Here is an 18099-nt window from a genome sequence, read left to right on the forward strand (position 1 = left end):
GGGAAAGGGGGAGAGACAGATAGGTACATCGCAGGTACCTCATCCCTGTAATCTTGGCAGATAAACTCTACTATCGGGCGCACCGGCAAAGTACCTCTCAAGTACCCCAACAATTTCCTTCCACCTGCAATACAACCTCGAGAAAGTGAGTTACCTGACCTTTTTTTCTCCTTCTTTCTGACACTCTTAACTTCATCCTCATTCCCATCTTCATCAATCTCACCTCGTTCTCTTTTCTCTCTCTCTGCGCTTGCTTATCCAGGTGGCTCATCACAGCCTCCCCTTTTCGACCAATCTCGGTCTTTCCCTTGTCCCAGGTACGTGGGTTTAACCGCTGTGGCGGCCATTCCTCCACTGTTGACCCTAGTCTCGTCACCTCGAGGCGCCGCAAGGCCCTATAATTTTAGTTGTTATCAAGTCGCTAATTTTTTTCTACCTCGATTTCAGAAGAAGATTCCCCGTCGCCATGTCCTATCAGCAGCAGCCGCCGCCTCAAGGATATCCCCAGCCGGCGTAAGTCATATTGTGACCACCTTTCCCCATGTGATGAGCAGCAACTGTATCATACCGAGCTTCCTAAGATGGGCTTTTGTACACTTTCCGACCGCGCAAAGTTGCAGCCTGGTCTATGGCGAACTCATATCTTGATTGATCAATATGTTAAACATGGTACTGATCAATTTTCGGTGCAGATACGGTGGTTACCAGCAGCCTCAGGGCTACCCCCCGCAGGGCTTTGACCCCAACTACCCGCAGCAAGGATACCAGCAGCCAGCATACCAGCAGCCGGTTAGTGTTGACCTCAGCAACAAACGCATCACACCATACTTACTGATTCATAGATGGGTTACCCAAATCAAGGTGGTCCAGCCCCAGCTCCAGCACCAGAGCAGAAGGAAGATAAGGGATGTCTCTCGAGTTGGTAAGTATCCATATTGTCTTTGAAAGTGGGAACAATGCTAATGTAAAACCTTTCTTCCAGTCTCGCTACGCTGTGTTGTTGCTTCGTATGTGCCGAATGCTGCGACTGCTGCACCGACTGCTGCGAGATGTGCTGCTAAGCTCTATGATCAATGACATCGATGATACCTTTCTTCTTGCAGGCGTTGGGATTTCTCGACACGCCCCACAGCATTCTAGGACAGACTACTGCGCTCTTTGAATAGCAATAATTTCTTTTCGTCTCTGTTACATTGGGCTTTTGTTTTCTCTGGGGAAAAGAAATGCTTCAGGTCGGGTCGATTTTAGCTCCAGTATTTGTTCATCGCATTGAAGTGTTTATTTGATTGATCTTATAAATTTCTGCGTGTTTACCTAGGTACATGCGCATACATATCTATTACATGTATGAAAATGTGGTACTATTCGTGTTCTCCATCACGATATTACGCAAACATAATACTATGTATACTACAATGCAGGTAGAGGGAGACGTGGGGTAAAGTTGGGGATTGAGGGTTCTTGTAGTACTCTGGAGGTAGGGGAGGTAGAGCTGCTAGTTCTTGGGGCTCATAATCTTTACATCTCATCTACTAGTAAAACCAAAAAGCTCAACTTGATATTCTCAATTATTTCCAAATTTGTCCTATTTTTCTATCACGCATTAATATCAAGTTATTTATAGAAATTCAATAATACACAATATGGAGGCGCATGGTCTAAGCTAGCTACAGATTAGTCTTGGGTGTTATTGGTAGAGAGCCACTCTTCGTTCTGCGTCTAAGCGCCTTGCTCTATGCATTGCTGTCCGGGCAAACGAAAGATTTTCTGAAACATTAAACCACAGAGCGCGCTCCTTCCTCCCCTTCAATATAGATATCTATCAACTTGCTATTATTCAGTTATTCCACCATTGCACCTTGTGTTTGATTCTTTGTTAGTCCAAGGAACCTCAACGTACAGAGCGTTATGGCTGCAGAGATTGGACCGAGCCCACTTGATACTAATGGGCTGTGCCTCTTATCCCTAGACGGTGGAGGCGTAAGAGGACTATCAAGTCTCTTGATATTGAAGGATGTGATGACACAGCTAAACTCAGAGCGCGAGGACAGTGTCCTCAGGCCTTGTGATGTGTTCGACTTGATTGGAGGTACAAGTACAGGAGGGTGTGCATTTTTGAAAGATTAGCAAAGGCTTGACTGACATGACTTCTACATATTTAGATTGATCGCTATAATGCTAGGGCGACTGGAAATGGATGTAGACGAGTGCATCCTTGCGTACACCGAGTTAATGGAATCAGTATTCAGCGAGAAAATCAATAATGTCCCAATTGATTGGTCTGGAAAGATTGTATCGAAATACGACAGCAAGAAACTTAAAAAGGCCATTGAAAATGTCATCACTCGGGCTGGATTGTCGCCAACCGACCTTATGAACGACGGAAAGCCGCGTCGCTCTAAAACCTTTGTCTGCGCAACCTCCAAAGAGACATTTCAAGTCACACGCCTTCGGAGCTATCCTGTACCCAATGAGATTACGTTACAGGCGACAATTTGCGAAGCAGCATTGGCAACATCCGCAGCGACCAGATTTTTTGATTCGGTTTCAATCGGCAACCAACAGTTTGTGGATGGTGCATTCGGTGCCAATAATCCCATTGAGGAGGTAGAAGAAGAAGCGGCCGATATCTGGTGCACCACGAGCCGGGCTCTGAGGCCATTAGTGAAATGTTTGATTTCTATTGGAACTGGGAATCCCGCACAATTCCCCATGAATGACAATGTGCTCAAGTTCCTTTCAAAGACATTGGTCAGAATGGCGACTAAACCGGAGAGTACCGAACGTCGCTTCATGGCTCGATGGAGCAATGAGGTAAAGGGAAAACGGTACTTTCGTTTCAACGTCGAGCAGGGACTACAGCAAGTTCACATGACCGAATTTGAAAAGCAAAGTGTCATTGAGTCCGCAACATATGCGTATCTGCATCGTTCCTCCCAGAAAGTCCGAGTTCGTGATTGCATGCTGAATCTCGCAGAAAAGGAAGGTGGGAAACGAACAGAGGAACTTCTACTTTGTTGTGATCAGATACTGACCGCCTGTAGGAAAGACTAGCATTGACTTTGAAATAACCATACGTGTAAGCTATAGATGTTCACGATTTAAGAGGATCGTCTTCTTGCCATATCCGGGTCTAACTCTCTGCCAGGAACATGAAGCTAGAGTTACTCGCCATCAAATCCTACAAACCATTCATTCGTCGAATAACCATTTCCACTACAGCAAGGTCGCTTGCTGGGATGTACCGTTTGAGAGGAATCCTCGATATGTTGACCGCGAAGTGGTGGGAAATGTAAAACGAAAGTTGTTTATCAAGAACCGAGCCGAAAGAATTGCGATTTTCGGCCTTGGAGGAATAGGCAAGACACAAATTGCCCTGGAGCTTGCTTATCAAATAAGGGAACTCTATCCAGATTGTGCCATCTTCTGGCTCCCGGCTGTTGATATGGAAAGTCTCCAGCAGGCATATCAAACGGTGGCCGACCAGCTTGCAATCGGTCTCGATGACACGAAGGAGGATGTAAAGAGCCTTGTCAAAGATCACCTGAGCAAACCGAGTGCTGGGCAATGGCTGTTGATTTTTGACAATGCCGATGACATTGATATGTGGACTGATAGCAAGAATTCAGCAAATAGAGGGCTAGAAAATTACCTCCCCAGGAGTGATCAAGGTGCCATCATCTTCACCACTCGGAGCAATACAGTGGCTCGGTATCTTGCTGCAACAGACATCATTCATATTCCTGAAATGGACGAACAAAAGGCTACTCATGTCTTGCGAAACTCCTTGGTTGACAAGGAACTCCTTCGCGATACTGGAAGTACCCGAGAGCTTCTTAGCCGGTTGACTTTTCTTCCTTTGGCTATTGTACAAGCTGCCTCATTTATCAACGAAAACAGTATGGCAATTGCCAGCTATGTTGAGCTTTTGGATGGACAAGAGCAGAGCGCCATCGATCTGCTAAGCGAGGACTTTGAAGATAAAGGTCGATACAAAAGCATTCGCAACCCTGTCGCGACCACCTGGCTTACATCATTCGACCAAATTCGGCGACAGAATCTCCTTGCTACCAACTATCTATGCTTCATGGCTTGTATCAAAGAAAAGGATATCCCGATCTCGCTCCTTCCTCCGGCGTCGAGCGTTGAACAGAAAAAGGCGATTGGTGTCCTCACCTCTTATTCCTTCGTACGCGTGAGACCTGAGGACTCTCGTCTTGATATGCATCGCTTAGTCCATCTTGCAACAAGGAATTGGCTGCAGTCAGTAGATTCCCTGAGAAAGTGGCAATTGGACGTATTGCGTGGGTTGGATACCCGATTTCCCCATCTTGATCTCGGTTTTGAGATGCTGAATCGGAGTCAATGGCGAGCATCGGTGCCTCATGCCCTCCGAGCCCTTGAATTAACAGTAGCAGAAGATCCAATTCCTGGCAGGATCAATCTTTTGCACACGATAGCCATATGTCAAATGGTTGATGGGAGATACAAAGAAGCCGAGATACTTTTCAATGAGAATGTGCGGGTTTCGGAGAAATTCTATGGCCATGAAAGCTCATATACTATTCTTGGTCTTGCTGGACTGGCAGATAGTTATTCGTTCCAAAGAAAGTCGGAGAAAGCAATCGAATTACTAGAGGAGCTGGCAGAAACGCAAAAAAGGCTTTATGGCTCTGATAGTATTGAAGCCATGAGTGTTCTTTTCCGGCTATCACGTGTGTACATCGGCGCTCATAACTACGAGAAGGGTGGGGAGCTTTGCAGGAAAGTCATTCCATACTATCTCAAAAGATTTGGCCCAGGTTCCACCGAGACGATGGATGCTATACATCTCCTCACCTTGAATTACCTCTCCCATGGACAGCTCTTGGATGCGTCAGAGTTATCCATTCAATCATTGAAGATCCACAAAAAGGTTTTCGGATCGGAAAATCCCAGAACACTGACGGTCATGGTTGGGATGGCCCTCATATATATCCAAAGCTGGCGGCTCAAAAAAGCCGAATCATTGTTGACAGAAGCATTTGAGATCCAAAAATCTATGTTTGGAAGTGAGCATCCTGGAACAATCACAATTATGGGATGGCTAGCTACTACATGGATGTATCAAGGTCGACACAAAGATGCCATTGCCCTGAGAAAAGAGTGCATCCGTTACAGTGTGCAGCTGTATGGTTTAGATCATACATATACCCAGACTCACTACTCATACTTAGACGCATGGACTAAGCCTAAGTAAGTTTCTCGGTACTCTACTATAATTAGCGATAAATACACTAACATTGTGGCACAAGGACACTGACCTCCTCCATGAACAAGTATTTCCCGAATTTTCAGCGTTCGGGTATGATGCTTGAACGAAGGCGGCATTATCCTAAAGTCAAGGTGTATGGTATCTATTACGTTTCGCGGCAGCCAAAAAATGATCCCTTGCTTCGCGAAATCCAAGAAGCCGTGAAGAGTATGTCCGTAAACAGACAAGTTTAGAGCGGTTTAGTCACTTTAGTTGAGGGCAACACAACAGAAAGAAGTCCGTCGAGCGCATCATCTTATGTTTATGGCCACACATTTCAAGCTTAGAGACTTTGTATATACGACTGATATTTCTTCGCGCTGGTCCAAATCAAACCTTACTCTATATACAGCCGGGAACGAATGTGAATAGTTAAGAAGTAAACCATGTATTCGCTCATTAGAATATACACAGTATGTAGTGAAGGGAATCCATTGAAGAAATATGCGACAGTGCTCAGAGAAAGAGTTGTTTTGGCATTTACCTCCTACTCGAGCTCTGCCCGCCATACAATGTAATCATACTCATTGCTGCGCATAATCGACCATAAAAACGAATTCCTACCTGTCGCTAAGAATCAATAAGCCAATTGAGTAATCTGCCCCAAGGCCCTCGGGTGAAACGACAAATGGCTAGCCCGTCATCCAGCATCGTTGCCTGAATGAGTGTTGCGGCGCGCGGTTTCCTGTATTAGGTTGGCATGCAGGGCACCCGAATCAATCTTGATTGAATTGAATCATGCGAATTTCTGTAATCTAGAAGATAGGCTAATGAACCAATAAGAAGCAGCAGTCACAGTTGTATCTTGACTATCATTTCTCCAAAACAAGTTCAAACCAACATCAACTGAATATCTCGGTTGGTTATACCCGAAGTCCCGGTACGTCCCGGGATCCGGCCCGAATAATACAACTCAAACATGTGTTTACCAAACATTTTCCTGGACTACACGTCGGTCCCTGAACTTTTTTTTTCCCCCTACAACAAGCGAGACAGTTGAGGGAATTCGATGACCGGAAAGACGAAGAAGTTCCCATAGTTAGTAAAGGAATTCCGAAAGCCAAGAGGCCAAGGGAAGCTTGAGAACGACGCTCCAAAGCTTGTTATGGATGGCACTTACCCATTATGGCATAGTGCTCGCTAGATAAGATGAGGGCTACATCTGATTAGATCTACCCTTGCTGCCCAGGTGTTATCGCTCGGTGGATCAAGCGCTAGGCTAGCAAGTCTTAGTGTTTGCTGACGACTGGATGCGAGAGTTTCGCCAAATCACCACCACATGCCACGAAAAGTCCGCAGTTTTCTATGCAGGTCACAAAACCGCATGGGCTCTTCACGGCCTTTTCTGTTTCCGATCCAAGCTGTGCCGATCTCGGGAGGTGTATAATACAAGTGCCATGGGTGACCGATTATTTTCCAGCCTGAGCTGAGTGCTTGTTTGATTTTATTCTGTTTCGAATATGGGTGTCCGTCATTTGGTCCGAAGGGCCCGAACGGTCTTCAGTCGCCTGGCAGCTTCTAAAGCTGGAAGCTCAGTTACCACAACCGCAGTGGAGGGAATAGCTGTTGAGGAAAGCAAGAGAGATCCTGCCTCTGACACGGAAGTTCAGCAGCCTGAAGTGCCGGCAGAAGGCCTCCAGCATGGTGTCAGGGATATCGAGGCCATCACTATGACCTGGTCTAAGCGAACCTTGATCCTGGTTTTTATCAAGTCAGCCCCTTTCGGAAACGATGAAATTTTGCAGTGATTGAAGTAGTTCCTTTACAGTATTTGATTCCTATACATTGTCAACGCCTTCCAATCCTTGGTTTTCGCCAGCTTGAGCCATTTGGTCTCAAGTTCTTTCACGGCCCACTCGCTATCCGGTGTGACTACCGCACTTGCCGATGCCTTCTCAGCAGCAATTTGAATCCCTGTCGGAAAGATGATAGATACCTGGGGCTGCGTTGAGGGATTCATGCTGATGACATGCTTCGCTACCCTGGGATTGATTCTCTTAGCCTTTTGCAACAGCTTTGCTATCTACTCCACTGCACATGTAAGGCCCCCATCAATGCTCATCATAGCCGCCCGTAAACCTTGATTCAAATATACTTACACCTCGTATTAGTTCTTTTATTATATCGGATTCAGTGGTAAGGAATATGCCATTGATGTGATGACAGCCGATGTCCCCAAATTGAAGAACCGAGGCTTGGCGTTTGCTTTCACCTCTTCGCCGTACATTATCACCGCATTTGCTGGAGCAAAGGTAGCAGATGAGTTCCACAATCAGGTCAGCTGGCCATAGGGCCTGGGCTATTGGGCTATTATATTCTAGAATATTCCCTATCGTGGCGGCGCCTTTGTACTTCATGCTGAAGACAAATCTTCGTAAAGCCGAAAGAGAAGGACATCGGGTCTAGGTAAAAGAGTGGTCGCACATTTTTGCAAAGCCTCTGGTATTGGATTATGCAGTTTTATTGTGAGTCCCACCTTTATCATTTTGATTCTACAAATATCACGTCGGTTGTCCATTATTGACACGACATTCCAACTTTCAAACATTACGTTCTTCAAACAAAGGCTGATTTTGAACAGTGCCCGGTGTTTTCATGTTTACCGCTGGACTGGTCCTCTTTCAGCTTCCTTTCGATATCGGAGTGAGGCGCCCAACGGCTGGGGCTCGGGTTATATCATGACCATGCTTATCGCCGGGTTCTCAATGCTATCCTTCCTCGCTATATACGAAAAGTGGGTGGCCCCCGTGCCTTTGCTCAACATTGTCTTCCTCACAGAGCGAACCGTTATTAGTGCCTGTCCTTTGAATGCCACCTACCGGCTATCGTACTACTGTTGGAACAACTATTTCTCCTCCTTCCTACAAGTGGCCAACGGCTTGACGATCACTGAGGCTGGATATGTGAGCAACACATTCGTTGTCGTGTCTGGTGTGTTATTCCTCTTCTTCGGCTGGGCTATCTGTAGGACCGACCGTCTCAAGTGGCTGTTATACATCTCCACCCCGCTGCACATTTTCACGCAGGGATTAATGATCTATTTCCGGAAGCCTAGCATATGCATCGGATACCAGACCATGTGCCAGATTTTCATTTCGATCGGCGGTTCGATTTTTATTATTGTCGAGCAGATTGAAATATTAGCCGCTGTTGATCACCAACAGGGCATTGCTGCTTACTGCATTAGCTTTGTTAAATCTCGTGGGTACTATCGGCGACTCTCCCGGTTATACTATCTGCACAGCTATCTAGACCAATACCTTCCCCAAGGCCCTCAGAGGATATCCCCCAGAATCGGCTATGTCAAAATTTGAGGATATTTATGAAGATCTCACAGTGCAGACAAGCTATCCCCCTGGGAGCGAAGTAAGACTGGCTATCTAGAAGGCCTACGGCTATGCTGAAGTCTGTATGTTTTTGGCTGGTTTGGGTGCCATATCTCTGGCCATTGCCTGGACTGTCTTGCTCCGAGATATTGATCTCAAGAAAACTGTCCAGGTCAAGTGTACTGTATTCTAAGAATCATCAGGCAGGGTAGTAATGGTCTCCGGTGGGATATCTGACTGCGCACATCATACTATTCGTGTTCTTCCGGAGGATTCAGCCACAGCAATAACCTTCATTTTCATCTATTCTCTACTTTATGTTTCTTATTTCCTGTTTGTAATCTCTAGTATCTACTCCTGATCTATTACAATAAAGCTCCAACATGTCTCATCTCTATGAAAGTGAAACATAAAAATGAGAATTGTGTATATGGATAAATTGGTATTATCAAGCCTTCCCCCTTTTTCGCTACTCATATTTTCTCAATTTCCGGGGGAAATCTTCGTGACATAAGAACCAGGCACGCCGGGGAAGTGGAGGATCTGCAGCGGAGAAAACGCGGGTGGATTTACCCGTCAATCATAACTCATATCCCTAGTCATGGCGTTCACTAACTACCCCTCAACCCTAGCCAAGAGAAAGGCACCACTTGAATGCGGCGTCAATCATCAAATCAGCGCAATGAGCTCAAAATTGCTTGCAGATGTAAGTCTCGGCGCTTTTCCTGGCAAGATGCAATTGCTGCAGTGTTCCATGGCCCCACGCAAGGAACACACGATTACAGCATAGGCCGCCCGATGTTTTCCCATACAACGTGTACTTGGAGGGGCTCCGGTTCCCCTTGATGCATGCACTCCTCATGGAGATTTACCTAATTGGGAATGAAATCTCGGTATTACGGTCGCTGTCGATAGATTGTCCTGCACAGAGGAAGCGATCAAGTCATGCTCGTCCAGCCCCTCAGACGTCATCTCATTGCATCCGGGTCAATGGGAGCACAGTGAGAAGGATGGTTAATTAACCGAAATGGCACTCCTCGATGGCTGATTGAGCTGCCTGCATATAAATATCTTCTGCAGCACGCCGTTTACTCATACTCCCTGCATTCTGGACAGGATCGACGAGCTGAAACAGCCAATTGTGAACCAAACAAGCAATATGCTGTACAAATATCTTCTTCTGCCGCTTTTGGCATCATATGGCGCAGCTGTCACTATTTCGGTAGCAAAATCTGGAGGCAATGCGACATCGGGTCTGCAATATGGTGCAATGGAAGAGGTATGCTGAGCTTCTTTGTCCTTTGCAGTGTTGGATCTAATTCAAGGTCTAGGAAATTAATCACTGCGGCGAGGGAGGTCTCTATGCTGAATTGATTCGCAACAGAGCGTTCCAGGGGAGTCCAAAGTTCCCTTCATCACTGGAGGCCTGGTCTGGTGTTGGGGATTCATTGTTGTCTCTAAAGAACCTCACTGACCCACTGTCAACTGCCCTTCCGACTTCAGTCAATGTCAAGGGTTCCGGCACAGCTGGATTGAGTAATGCAGGTTTCTGGGGAATTGATGTCCGCCGTCAGAAGTATACCGGTTCATTCTATGTCAAGGGCTCATACAAAGGCTCCTTCACGGCCTCTCTCCTTTCCTCTAGTGGCAAAATTTTGGCCACTACCAAGATTACCTCGAAGACTGTCGCAAACCGCTGGGTGCAACATAGGTTTGTTCTTACGCCCAAAGAAAAGTCCGCCGATACAAAGAACACCTTCTCACTGACTTTCGATGGCTCGGTAACATTTGACATAGAAATTCCCACGCGCCTCGACTAATTCTTTCTAGAAAGCATCGAGTGGCTCGCTTGATTTCAATCTGATCAGCCTATTCCCACCTACATGGAATGATCGTCCTAACGGCATGCGCAAAGACTTAATGCAAGCAATGGCTGATATGGGCCCTGTAAGTTGAAGCCTATTGCACTGAAAGATCTGCAAGATCCATGATTCTAATCGACTTGGTAGACATTCCTTCGCTTCCCTGGTGGAAATAACCTCGAGGGCGATAGCATTGACGGCCGCTGGAAGTGGAACGAGACCATTGGACCACTCACAGACCGACCTGGTCGTGCAACCACCTGGCAATACGGAGAAACCCTTGGATTGGGTTTGGTTGAGTACATGGAGTGGTGCGATGATCTTAATATGGAGCCCAGTGAGTTCATCATCCTGCAACAAGTCTATTTATCAAGCTGACAGGCCCTGCCTAGTCCTGGGGGTTTATGCTGGACTCGCTTTGAACGGTGATGTAGTTCCGGAGGATGAGCTCGATTTCTATGTGCAAGATGCCCTCAACGAGATTGAGTTCCTGACCGGATCGGTCGACACCGAGTTCGGTGCTCTTCGCGCCAAGGTTGGACACCCAAAGCCGTGGAAGATTCGGTATGTCGAAGTTGGAAACGAGGACATGCTGAGCAATGGGCTGGATACATACAAGGCCTACCGGTTCGCGGCATTCAACGACGCTATCACGGCCAAGTACCCGGATATCCAGGTCCTTGCGTCTACTATCGATTTGGAAATTCCTGGAACTGCAGGTGGCGATTACCATCTGTATGATAACGCGGATAACTTCGTCAAAAAGTTCAACATGTTCGACAACTTTTCGCCGAAGCATCCTATCCTGCTCGGTAAGTAACTTGGTAAAATTGCGAGACAACAACTAACACAAATCAAGGCGAGATTGCCGCTACTTCGCCACTAAATGGAGTTGATATCGACTGGAGTGATATCCATTTCTCCCAGTATCCGTGGTGGATTGGCACTGTTGCCGAGGCTGTGTTCCTTATTGGCGCAGAGCGCAACGCAGACAAGGTCATTGGAAGTACCTACGTGAGTTATTTCAACATACGCTGCACTAGACAAGAACTGACAAAGGAATAGGCTCCGTTCATGATGAACTTGGACAAATACCAATGGTCCCCTACCATGCTAGCCTTCAACGCCGATCCTGACCAGACAGCTCGCTCTACCAGCTGGCACGCGTGGACTGTATGTGACACTATTACCCAGCTTGAGATTGCAATTCACTGATATAAGACATGAATATAGCTGTACAACCACAACATTATGACAAACACCCTCCCAGCCACTTCCTCCGACTCATTCGGTCCCCTGTACTATGTGACAGGCGTGAACAGCAAGACCAAATCGCACATCTTCAAGGGAGCGGTATACAATAGCACATCTGATGTGCCTGTCTCACTGACTTTTGAGGGTGTCGGTCGTGGCACCAAGGCAGACTTGACCATCCTGACTGCGCCGGGTCCCTATGCGATGAACGAGGTGGGTGGTTCCAACATCGTCAACACCCAGACTACCACGATCAAAGCTGGCAAGAAGGGCGAGTTCTCATTCAAGCTGCCCAATCTAAGTGTTGCCGTGCTCACCACCAATTAATTTATCATCAATGATATACGTTAGTCTTGGGAGGTTTTGTGCAGACATAGCAGCGCATACATAGCATTACTACAATCATATATATTGCATTCCAGTTTGGGAAGCAGTTCATTCTTCATTCTTCAATCTCCATGGTGCTAATCCTTGTCATCGCTCCACTCCCACCAGACCTAAATCTGACAAGCGTCAAGCAGCCTGAATCCGAAATTTCTCCTGTATATCCCCCTGATTCCGCCAATCTGCAGCCTTGAGAGCCTCTAATTCCTTGAGAACGGAATGAATGCGCTTGATATTGGGCACGAAATCCAAATCCATTCGGTACAACAAAGCCTGGTCAACTGTCGGGACCAGTATCACATCTGCCATGGAAACAGTATCACCAAAAGAGTAAGTCCCCTCCCCAGCTTGCTTCACCAACACGCTCTCGTAAGCTTGGAATCCGTCGGCAAAGGCCAGTTTGGCCAATTCAATCTGATCCTCGCTACTCCCACGAATAGCCTTCACCCGATGCACGATACGGGAGTTCGTGGTAGGTTGCGTATCGATCGCAATGATATTCACTAGATCGCGCACCTGCATCCGATCTTGTAACCCGACAGGGAGAAGAGAAGATATATCTGGGAACCTTTCCTCGAATTATTCCAAAATAGTCATGGATTGGCGGAGGATGGTCTTTTGACCGCCGATGCTTGTCACTACCAGGGTGGGCACGCTGGCACTGGGGTTTGATTCTTTGTATTTGTCCGTTATGTGCTCTTTTGTTCCGAGATCGATATAGGTGTACTCAAGGGGAATGCCCTTCAGGTGAGCGGCAATTATGATCCGTTGACAGCATGAGGAGCAGAAATATGAGTAGAGGTGAAAGGTATCGGTATGCATTGTGTTTTAACTGCTGTATCTCTGTACTGAATGGGTGGAACTAGAATAGAGGTGGGAGGATGGTATCATCCAGCCCCGGAAGGTTACCTTCAGTGGTCGCACTAGCACTGATCCAGTCAAGTGTAATTCTGGACTGACGGCTCACCTTACTATGAAGTATTTTGCTACTCCGTAGATGGATCGGATATTCGTCAAGACTTACAGCCTTAGTATTTCTGTTTCCAAGTCGTCAACTTTTATGTTCTAAGCTATATCCTTCCAATATCTACCACCAGTCGCATCGAGCATCGGCGCTCTAGAATGTGCGCTTGCCTTAATCTACTTCCGCCAGTTACCACCTCTATGTATTTTCACGAGGGGTTTCCCTTGACCTAGGGGGATCGGGGACCATGCGCCAATCCATCGGGTCTGCGCAAGGCGTGGGTTGACCTCACCATAAACACCACACATATCCCTATACTCCTCAACGGGGCTCCTTCGGGGTGCGGAGCTGTAGTTCCTTACTTGCCGCCCGCACGCTCTAGACCCTTTCCACGGGTGAAGATCGAAGCGATAGTTGCGATGAATGCAAATATTGCGGAGGCCATGAAGGATAGCCTGATCCCGCGGTAGTACACTAACCGAGCGGCCAGTTGCACATCCGGAGGGAGATCATAAATAGCTGAGACTGAGTGGCGGATCTCATCAATCACCTAAGAAGAGGCAAGCATTCTGGTCAGCAAGGCTCGTTCACGGGCGCAGTAAAATTGACTGGCGAAGGAATTGTACTTTCCATTTATCTGGTATTCCACTCAAGGCCTCCCCGAGGCCTGAGTTAAGTGTATTCTGCATGATAGTGGAGGTCACTGCGACGCCCCAAACGGTCCCGAGGGAGCGGATGAGGTAGACAGTTGAGGCGGAGACGGCGTGATCTGAAGAAGATATTTTTAGCAGGCTAGCTTGGCAAACGGCTCGGTCGCTCGCAGATTCGGGTAATCAGCTGGCGACATGGAGAGGAAAAGTATCTTACCGGCGTGATCGAAGGCTGCTAGGAATGTGAACAGGATTCCTGGGTATACCATACCCTGACCCAGGTTGGCAGGAATGACATAGGCGAAATACTTCCATCCTGAGTCGTTGAATCGAAGAAGCGTTACAAGCAAATTGCCCACAAACATTAGGGCTGCGCCGGCGCGTACAATAGAGGCCAATTTGCCCCAGCGTGACATGATGATTCCCGCTACGAGACCGCCAAGTGGGGTGAATAGGCAGGGAAGCACCAGTCGGGTACCAGCCTTGCTGGGCGAGTCGAGGAGAATCACTTGGAACATGAGAGGCAGAGTAAAGAGGTACTTGATGTGTCGCGTTAGCTGTGATACTCGTCGGTCTGGTGGAACGGGTGAGCTTACCGCATATGCTGCCATCCCGACACAAACGTTGGCGATCTGTGTGGATACAGCGAGCTGTCCTCGTAGCATCTTCAATGGAATCAAAGGTGCAGCAGTGGTCTTTGCTTCAACGGCGACAAATGCGACCAGCAGGATCAAACTAGAGATCAATGGCAGAATTACCCATATGTGAGTCCAAGGGAGAATATTGCCACCCAGGCTAAGTCCGACCAGTTGAGCTGAAAGGGCCAAAATAAGAAGGCATGCACCTAGCATATCAATTTGGTGCCAAATTCCTTTTGGTCGCCCATCCGCGGAAGATTCATTGTTGCGTGCGGGAAATCTCAAGACTCTATAGCCCATGATCAAAGCAAACAATGAGACTGGAACTTGCAGCAGGAAGCACCAGCGCCATCCGATCGAGTCAACGATGGCACCGCCGAAAGAAGCGCCACAGATGGATCCAAAGCCATACGAGACATTCTGGATTGCCTGGTACATACCGCGGTAGCGGAAGGGAATGAGATCTGAGTTGATGATTGTTGCTGGAATGCTTTGTTAGCGGTTGGTATGTTGATTGAGAATCAATTCACTTACCCATAGTCATCAATCCTCCACCGCCGATGCCCGTTAAGGCGCGCATAACGTTCAAAAAGACCACATCACGGGCCACGGCACATCCTAGACAACCAACCATGAAGGTGATAGTTGCAGTGAAGAAACAAGACCTGCGACCGAGAAGATCCGAGAACCGGCCATAGAGGGGCTGGAACGCCGTGCTCGTGATCAAATACGAGGTTGTTAGCCAGGAAGCAGTGTTCGCGGCGTTGAACTCGGAGCTGATTACAGCATAGGTCGAGGCAGTGATAGTCCCGTCAAACCCACCAAGAAAAACATTGGCCATGATCGCTGTTAAATTCTCAAATTTTGCTCGCTCAGGTCTGGAGTATGAATTTTGATTTGACTTACCGACTTGGATCAGTAAAAACCCTGACGGTGGGCTCCAACTCGTAGCTAGAGTCGACTGCAGCAAAGGTTGCTCTTCACTTTCTTGTACCGGCGATGCATGCATTTCGGCTTCATTCTCGTGTATAGGCATGCTAGAGGCATGAATATGGGGATCTAATACCATTGCTGATTTCAATTGTTCAAATCACAAATTTGCGATTCAGAAGATGACGAAAGAAGAGTCCGAATGTCGGAAATTTCAGAAATTTTAGTGGACAAGCGGGCACTCGATCGGGAAATGCGAGCGGATTATCCCCCGCCAAGCGCCAAGCACGACATCATAATACACTGTGGCATAATTAGCAATATAGGGCACTTTATAAAAGGATATGCCCCAACATCTCCCTTTACACAAACTATCCTTCAAAAAAAAAAAAGTCAAAGAGACTTAGTTCAGAGTACCCATCTAAGGTTAATGTACCCTATCATACATATAATGACCAACATCATGGAAACTGATCGCGGGAGCAGTACTTATCATGAAGTTCCTTGAAGCCATTGCCTGTACAGCAGCGCTGTTGCCGCTTGCCGCAGCAGACTGGCAGTTCAAATCTCGAACCGACCTGGCCCCGCCTCGTCTGAACATCACCATCTCGGCGACAAAGGATGTCGAGAAGGGTTACCTCTTCATCGCGCCTTTCCCAGGCCAATGGGCTGAGCCCCAGTTCCACGGTCCGCGTCAGGAAGCTCCATATATCGTTCGCGATGACGGTGAGCTCGTCTGGTCGGGCTATACCTACTTCTCTATCTGGGCCACCAACTTCCAGAAGGCCAGATGGAATGGTCAGGATGTGCTGTTCAGCTTTGAGGGAGATCATAACCCGGCCTATGGACATGGTCACGGTCATGCTACCATTCTGAATCAGAACTATGAGACTATTCGGGAGCTCCGCGCTGGCAACCATAAGCTCATGGATAAGCATGAATTCCATGTCATCGATGAGAAGACTGCGTTGCTTCAGGTCTATCAGCCTGTGCCGAAGGATCTTTCTCGCTGGGGTGCTAGCCCTGAGCAACAATGGATTGTTGATGCCATCTTCCAGGGTATGTGTGTTCTTGAATCCGTGAAGAGCTCATGCTAATCCGCAGTAGAGTTGGACATTGAAACTGGAGAATTGCTATTTGAGTGGTCTAGCCTTGAGCATGTCTCTCCCGATGGTAAGTCAACTACCTTCAACGCTTATAATGAAATAGTCTGACATTGTGCAGAGGCGATCCTCCCTCTCAACCCTGGACAAGCAGGTGCAGGCTACAACTCATCCGACGCATGGGACTACTTCCACATCAACTCCGTGGACAAGGATGTCGAAGGTAACTACCTGATTTCTGCACGGGATGCCTGCGCAGTTCACAAGATTAACGGTACCACTGGTGAAATCATCTGGCGACTGGGTGGTCTACGCTCAGACTTTGAGCTCGGTCTCAACGTCGAGTTTTGCTTCCAGCATCACGCGCGCTTTGTTGAGCAGAGGGACGATGAGGAGATCATCTCGCTTTTCGATAACTCGGCTCATGGAACAGAGAATCACGGCGGCAATGAGGTCCACACCCATCCTTTCTCGCAGGGCAAGGTCATTTCTGTCAACACTGCCACCTGGACTGCGAAGATTGTTCAAGCCTTCCAGCCTCCCGATGGACTCCTCGCCAAGTCCCAAGGTAGTACTCAGCTTCTGCCCAACGGTAATGCCTTGGTCAACTGGGGCTCTGAGGGAGCCGTGACCGAATTCCAGGCGGACGGTACCCCCATCTTCCACGCTTACATGGACTCAGGACTGTTGGGCGAGGGTGTCCAGAACTATCGAGCATTCCGGTATAACTGGACTGGTTTGCCGACAGAAGAACCCGCCATTGTGACCGAGAAGACCTCCTCGGGCACCGAAGTCTTTGTTTCGTGGAACGGCGATACTGAGACGGCGGTTTGGCGATTCTATGCTGTTACAGATCGATTTGGGTCCCGGGAATTCTTGGGCGAGACTAAGCGCGATGGATTCGAAACGTCCTTCTTGTTGGCTGGTCACTCATACCAACGCTTGGCGGCCGAGGCTGTCTCGGCTCGTGGTCGTATCTTGACTACAACTCGCGTTGCTCATATCCAGGACGCTGTGGTCCCTCATGGCACTACTATTGCGGAGTCTGAAGATTGTGACTCTTGGGGGCAGTTAATCTTGCAGGCATAGACGAAGATAGATCTATGTACTCTGGTGCGATGTGGAGAAGGAAAAGATGAAATAAGGTGGTGAGGTTGGGGTATAAAGAGATTTATGTGTCACTTGTACCTATATACTAGTCTCCAAGTGAAAATGCAAGTGTCACATAATTTCATAATTCCGTTTACCGGATCTTTTGAGGTCCGGTGCTCTTTCAGCTTTGGTTTGTTAAGTTCTTATTAGACTCTCGGATCCTGAAAATTCCGAGTCAACCTTGATAGATACATACTACCTACATTATGTACATATATCTATATAGGGATCACGTATATAGGGATATGTATATTGCCCGAAGCCGAAAGAGCCGTTGGCCGAAATGGGAAGTTGCTATGGGTATAAGACGTGGGGGTGATGGGGGGCACAATGCTGATACACAGCCAATCAAGAGGCAGAAAAACACCTTAAATATGTCTATGTGATATAGCGTTGTAGTCTATATATAATACAGTGTCACATTCAAGTCAGACATTCACAGATATTCTGATATTCTGATATTGAGACAGTGTAGTGTAGTACATAAGTCATTCCATATATGGAAAGAGCTAAAACAGTCAATCCCATGGGCGTTAACTTCCC

At 47.5% G+C, this 18099-nt stretch overlaps 10 protein-coding genes across 10 annotated transcripts; 6 read left to right on the plus strand and 4 right to left on the minus strand.

Annotated features, from left to right (window-relative positions):
* Positions 1–466: 466 nt before the first annotated feature.
* N7479_011474 (uncharacterized protein) lies at positions 467–1077 on the plus strand (the record flags this gene model as incomplete). Its single annotated transcript, XM_057259165.1, has 3 exons — positions 467–513; positions 693–922; positions 983–1077. 3 exons carry the CDS (start codon positions 467–469, stop codon positions 1075–1077), a joined length of 372 nt encoding a protein of 123 aa, XP_057106623.1.
* Positions 1078–1908: 831 nt separating this feature from the next.
* N7479_011475 (Acyl transferase/acyl hydrolase/lysophospholipase) lies at positions 1909–5487 on the plus strand (the record flags this gene model as incomplete). Its single annotated transcript, XM_057259166.1, has 5 exons — positions 1909–2105; positions 2163–2986; positions 3045–3079; positions 3149–5235; positions 5295–5487. The coding sequence occupies 5 exons, from the start codon at positions 1909–1911 to the stop codon at positions 5485–5487; spliced, it is 3336 nt and encodes a 1111-aa protein (XP_057106624.1).
* A 1266-nt stretch (positions 5488–6753) lies between these two features.
* N7479_011476 (uncharacterized protein) lies at positions 6754–7041 on the plus strand (the record flags this gene model as incomplete). Its single annotated transcript, XM_057259167.1, has 1 exon — positions 6754–7041. One exon carries the CDS (start codon positions 6754–6756, stop codon positions 7039–7041), a length of 288 nt encoding a protein of 95 aa, XP_057106625.1.
* Positions 7042–7055: 14 nt separating this feature from the next.
* N7479_011477 (uncharacterized protein) lies at positions 7056–7253 on the minus strand (the record flags this gene model as incomplete). Its single annotated transcript, XM_057259168.1, has 1 exon — positions 7056–7253. One exon carries the CDS (start codon positions 7251–7253, stop codon positions 7056–7058), a length of 198 nt encoding a protein of 65 aa, XP_057106626.1.
* Positions 7254–7977: 724 nt separating this feature from the next.
* On the plus strand, positions 7978–8607 carry N7479_011478 (Major facilitator superfamily domain general substrate transporter; the record flags this gene model as incomplete). The annotated part of the gene is made up of 1 exon (XM_057259169.1): positions 7978–8607. The coding sequence occupies one exon, from the start codon at positions 7978–7980 to the stop codon at positions 8605–8607; it is 630 nt and encodes a 209-aa protein (XP_057106627.1).
* A 1171-nt stretch (positions 8608–9778) lies between these two features.
* On the plus strand, positions 9779–12062 carry N7479_011479 (alpha-L-arabinofuranosidase A; the record flags this gene model as incomplete). Its single annotated transcript, XM_057259170.1, has 8 exons — positions 9779–9898; positions 9951–10400; positions 10450–10566; positions 10629–10818; positions 10874–11293; positions 11341–11495; positions 11547–11654; positions 11715–12062. 8 exons carry the CDS (start codon positions 9779–9781, stop codon positions 12060–12062), a joined length of 1908 nt encoding a protein of 635 aa, XP_057106628.1.
* Positions 12063–12248: 186 nt separating this feature from the next.
* Positions 12249–12641, minus strand: N7479_011480 (Maleylacetoacetate isomerase; the record flags this gene model as incomplete). Its single annotated transcript, XM_057259171.1, has 1 exon — positions 12249–12641. One exon carries the CDS (start codon positions 12639–12641, stop codon positions 12249–12251), a length of 393 nt encoding a protein of 130 aa, XP_057106629.1.
* Positions 12642–12698: 57 nt separating this feature from the next.
* Positions 12699–12941, minus strand: N7479_011481 (Maleylacetoacetate isomerase; the record flags this gene model as incomplete). Its single annotated transcript, XM_057259172.1, has 1 exon — positions 12699–12941. One exon carries the CDS (start codon positions 12939–12941, stop codon positions 12699–12701), a length of 243 nt encoding a protein of 80 aa, XP_057106630.1.
* A 318-nt stretch (positions 12942–13259) lies between these two features.
* On the minus strand, positions 13260–15440 carry N7479_011482 (MDR family MFS transporter; the record flags this gene model as incomplete). The annotated part of the gene is given in 6 exon segments (XM_057259173.1): positions 13260–13431; positions 13446–13633; positions 13710–13852; positions 13951–14853; positions 14906–15217; positions 15278–15440. 6 exon segments carry the CDS (start codon positions 15438–15440, stop codon positions 13260–13262), a joined length of 1881 nt encoding a protein of 626 aa, XP_057106631.1.
* Positions 15441–15795: 355 nt separating this feature from the next.
* Positions 15796–17493, plus strand: N7479_011483 (arylsulfotransferase family protein; the record flags this gene model as incomplete). Its single annotated transcript, XM_057259174.1, has 3 exons — positions 15796–16360; positions 16409–16474; positions 16526–17493. 3 exons carry the CDS (start codon positions 15796–15798, stop codon positions 17491–17493), a joined length of 1599 nt encoding a protein of 532 aa, XP_057106632.1.
* Positions 17494–18099: the final 606 nt, after the last annotated feature.

The sequence above is a fragment of the Penicillium vulpinum genome (assembly GCF_028829585.1).
Source record: "Penicillium vulpinum strain IBT 29486 chromosome Unknown utg000004l_segment0_segment0, whole genome shotgun sequence".
NCBI classification, from domain to species: Eukaryota; Fungi; Ascomycota; class Eurotiomycetes; order Eurotiales; family Aspergillaceae; genus Penicillium; species Penicillium vulpinum.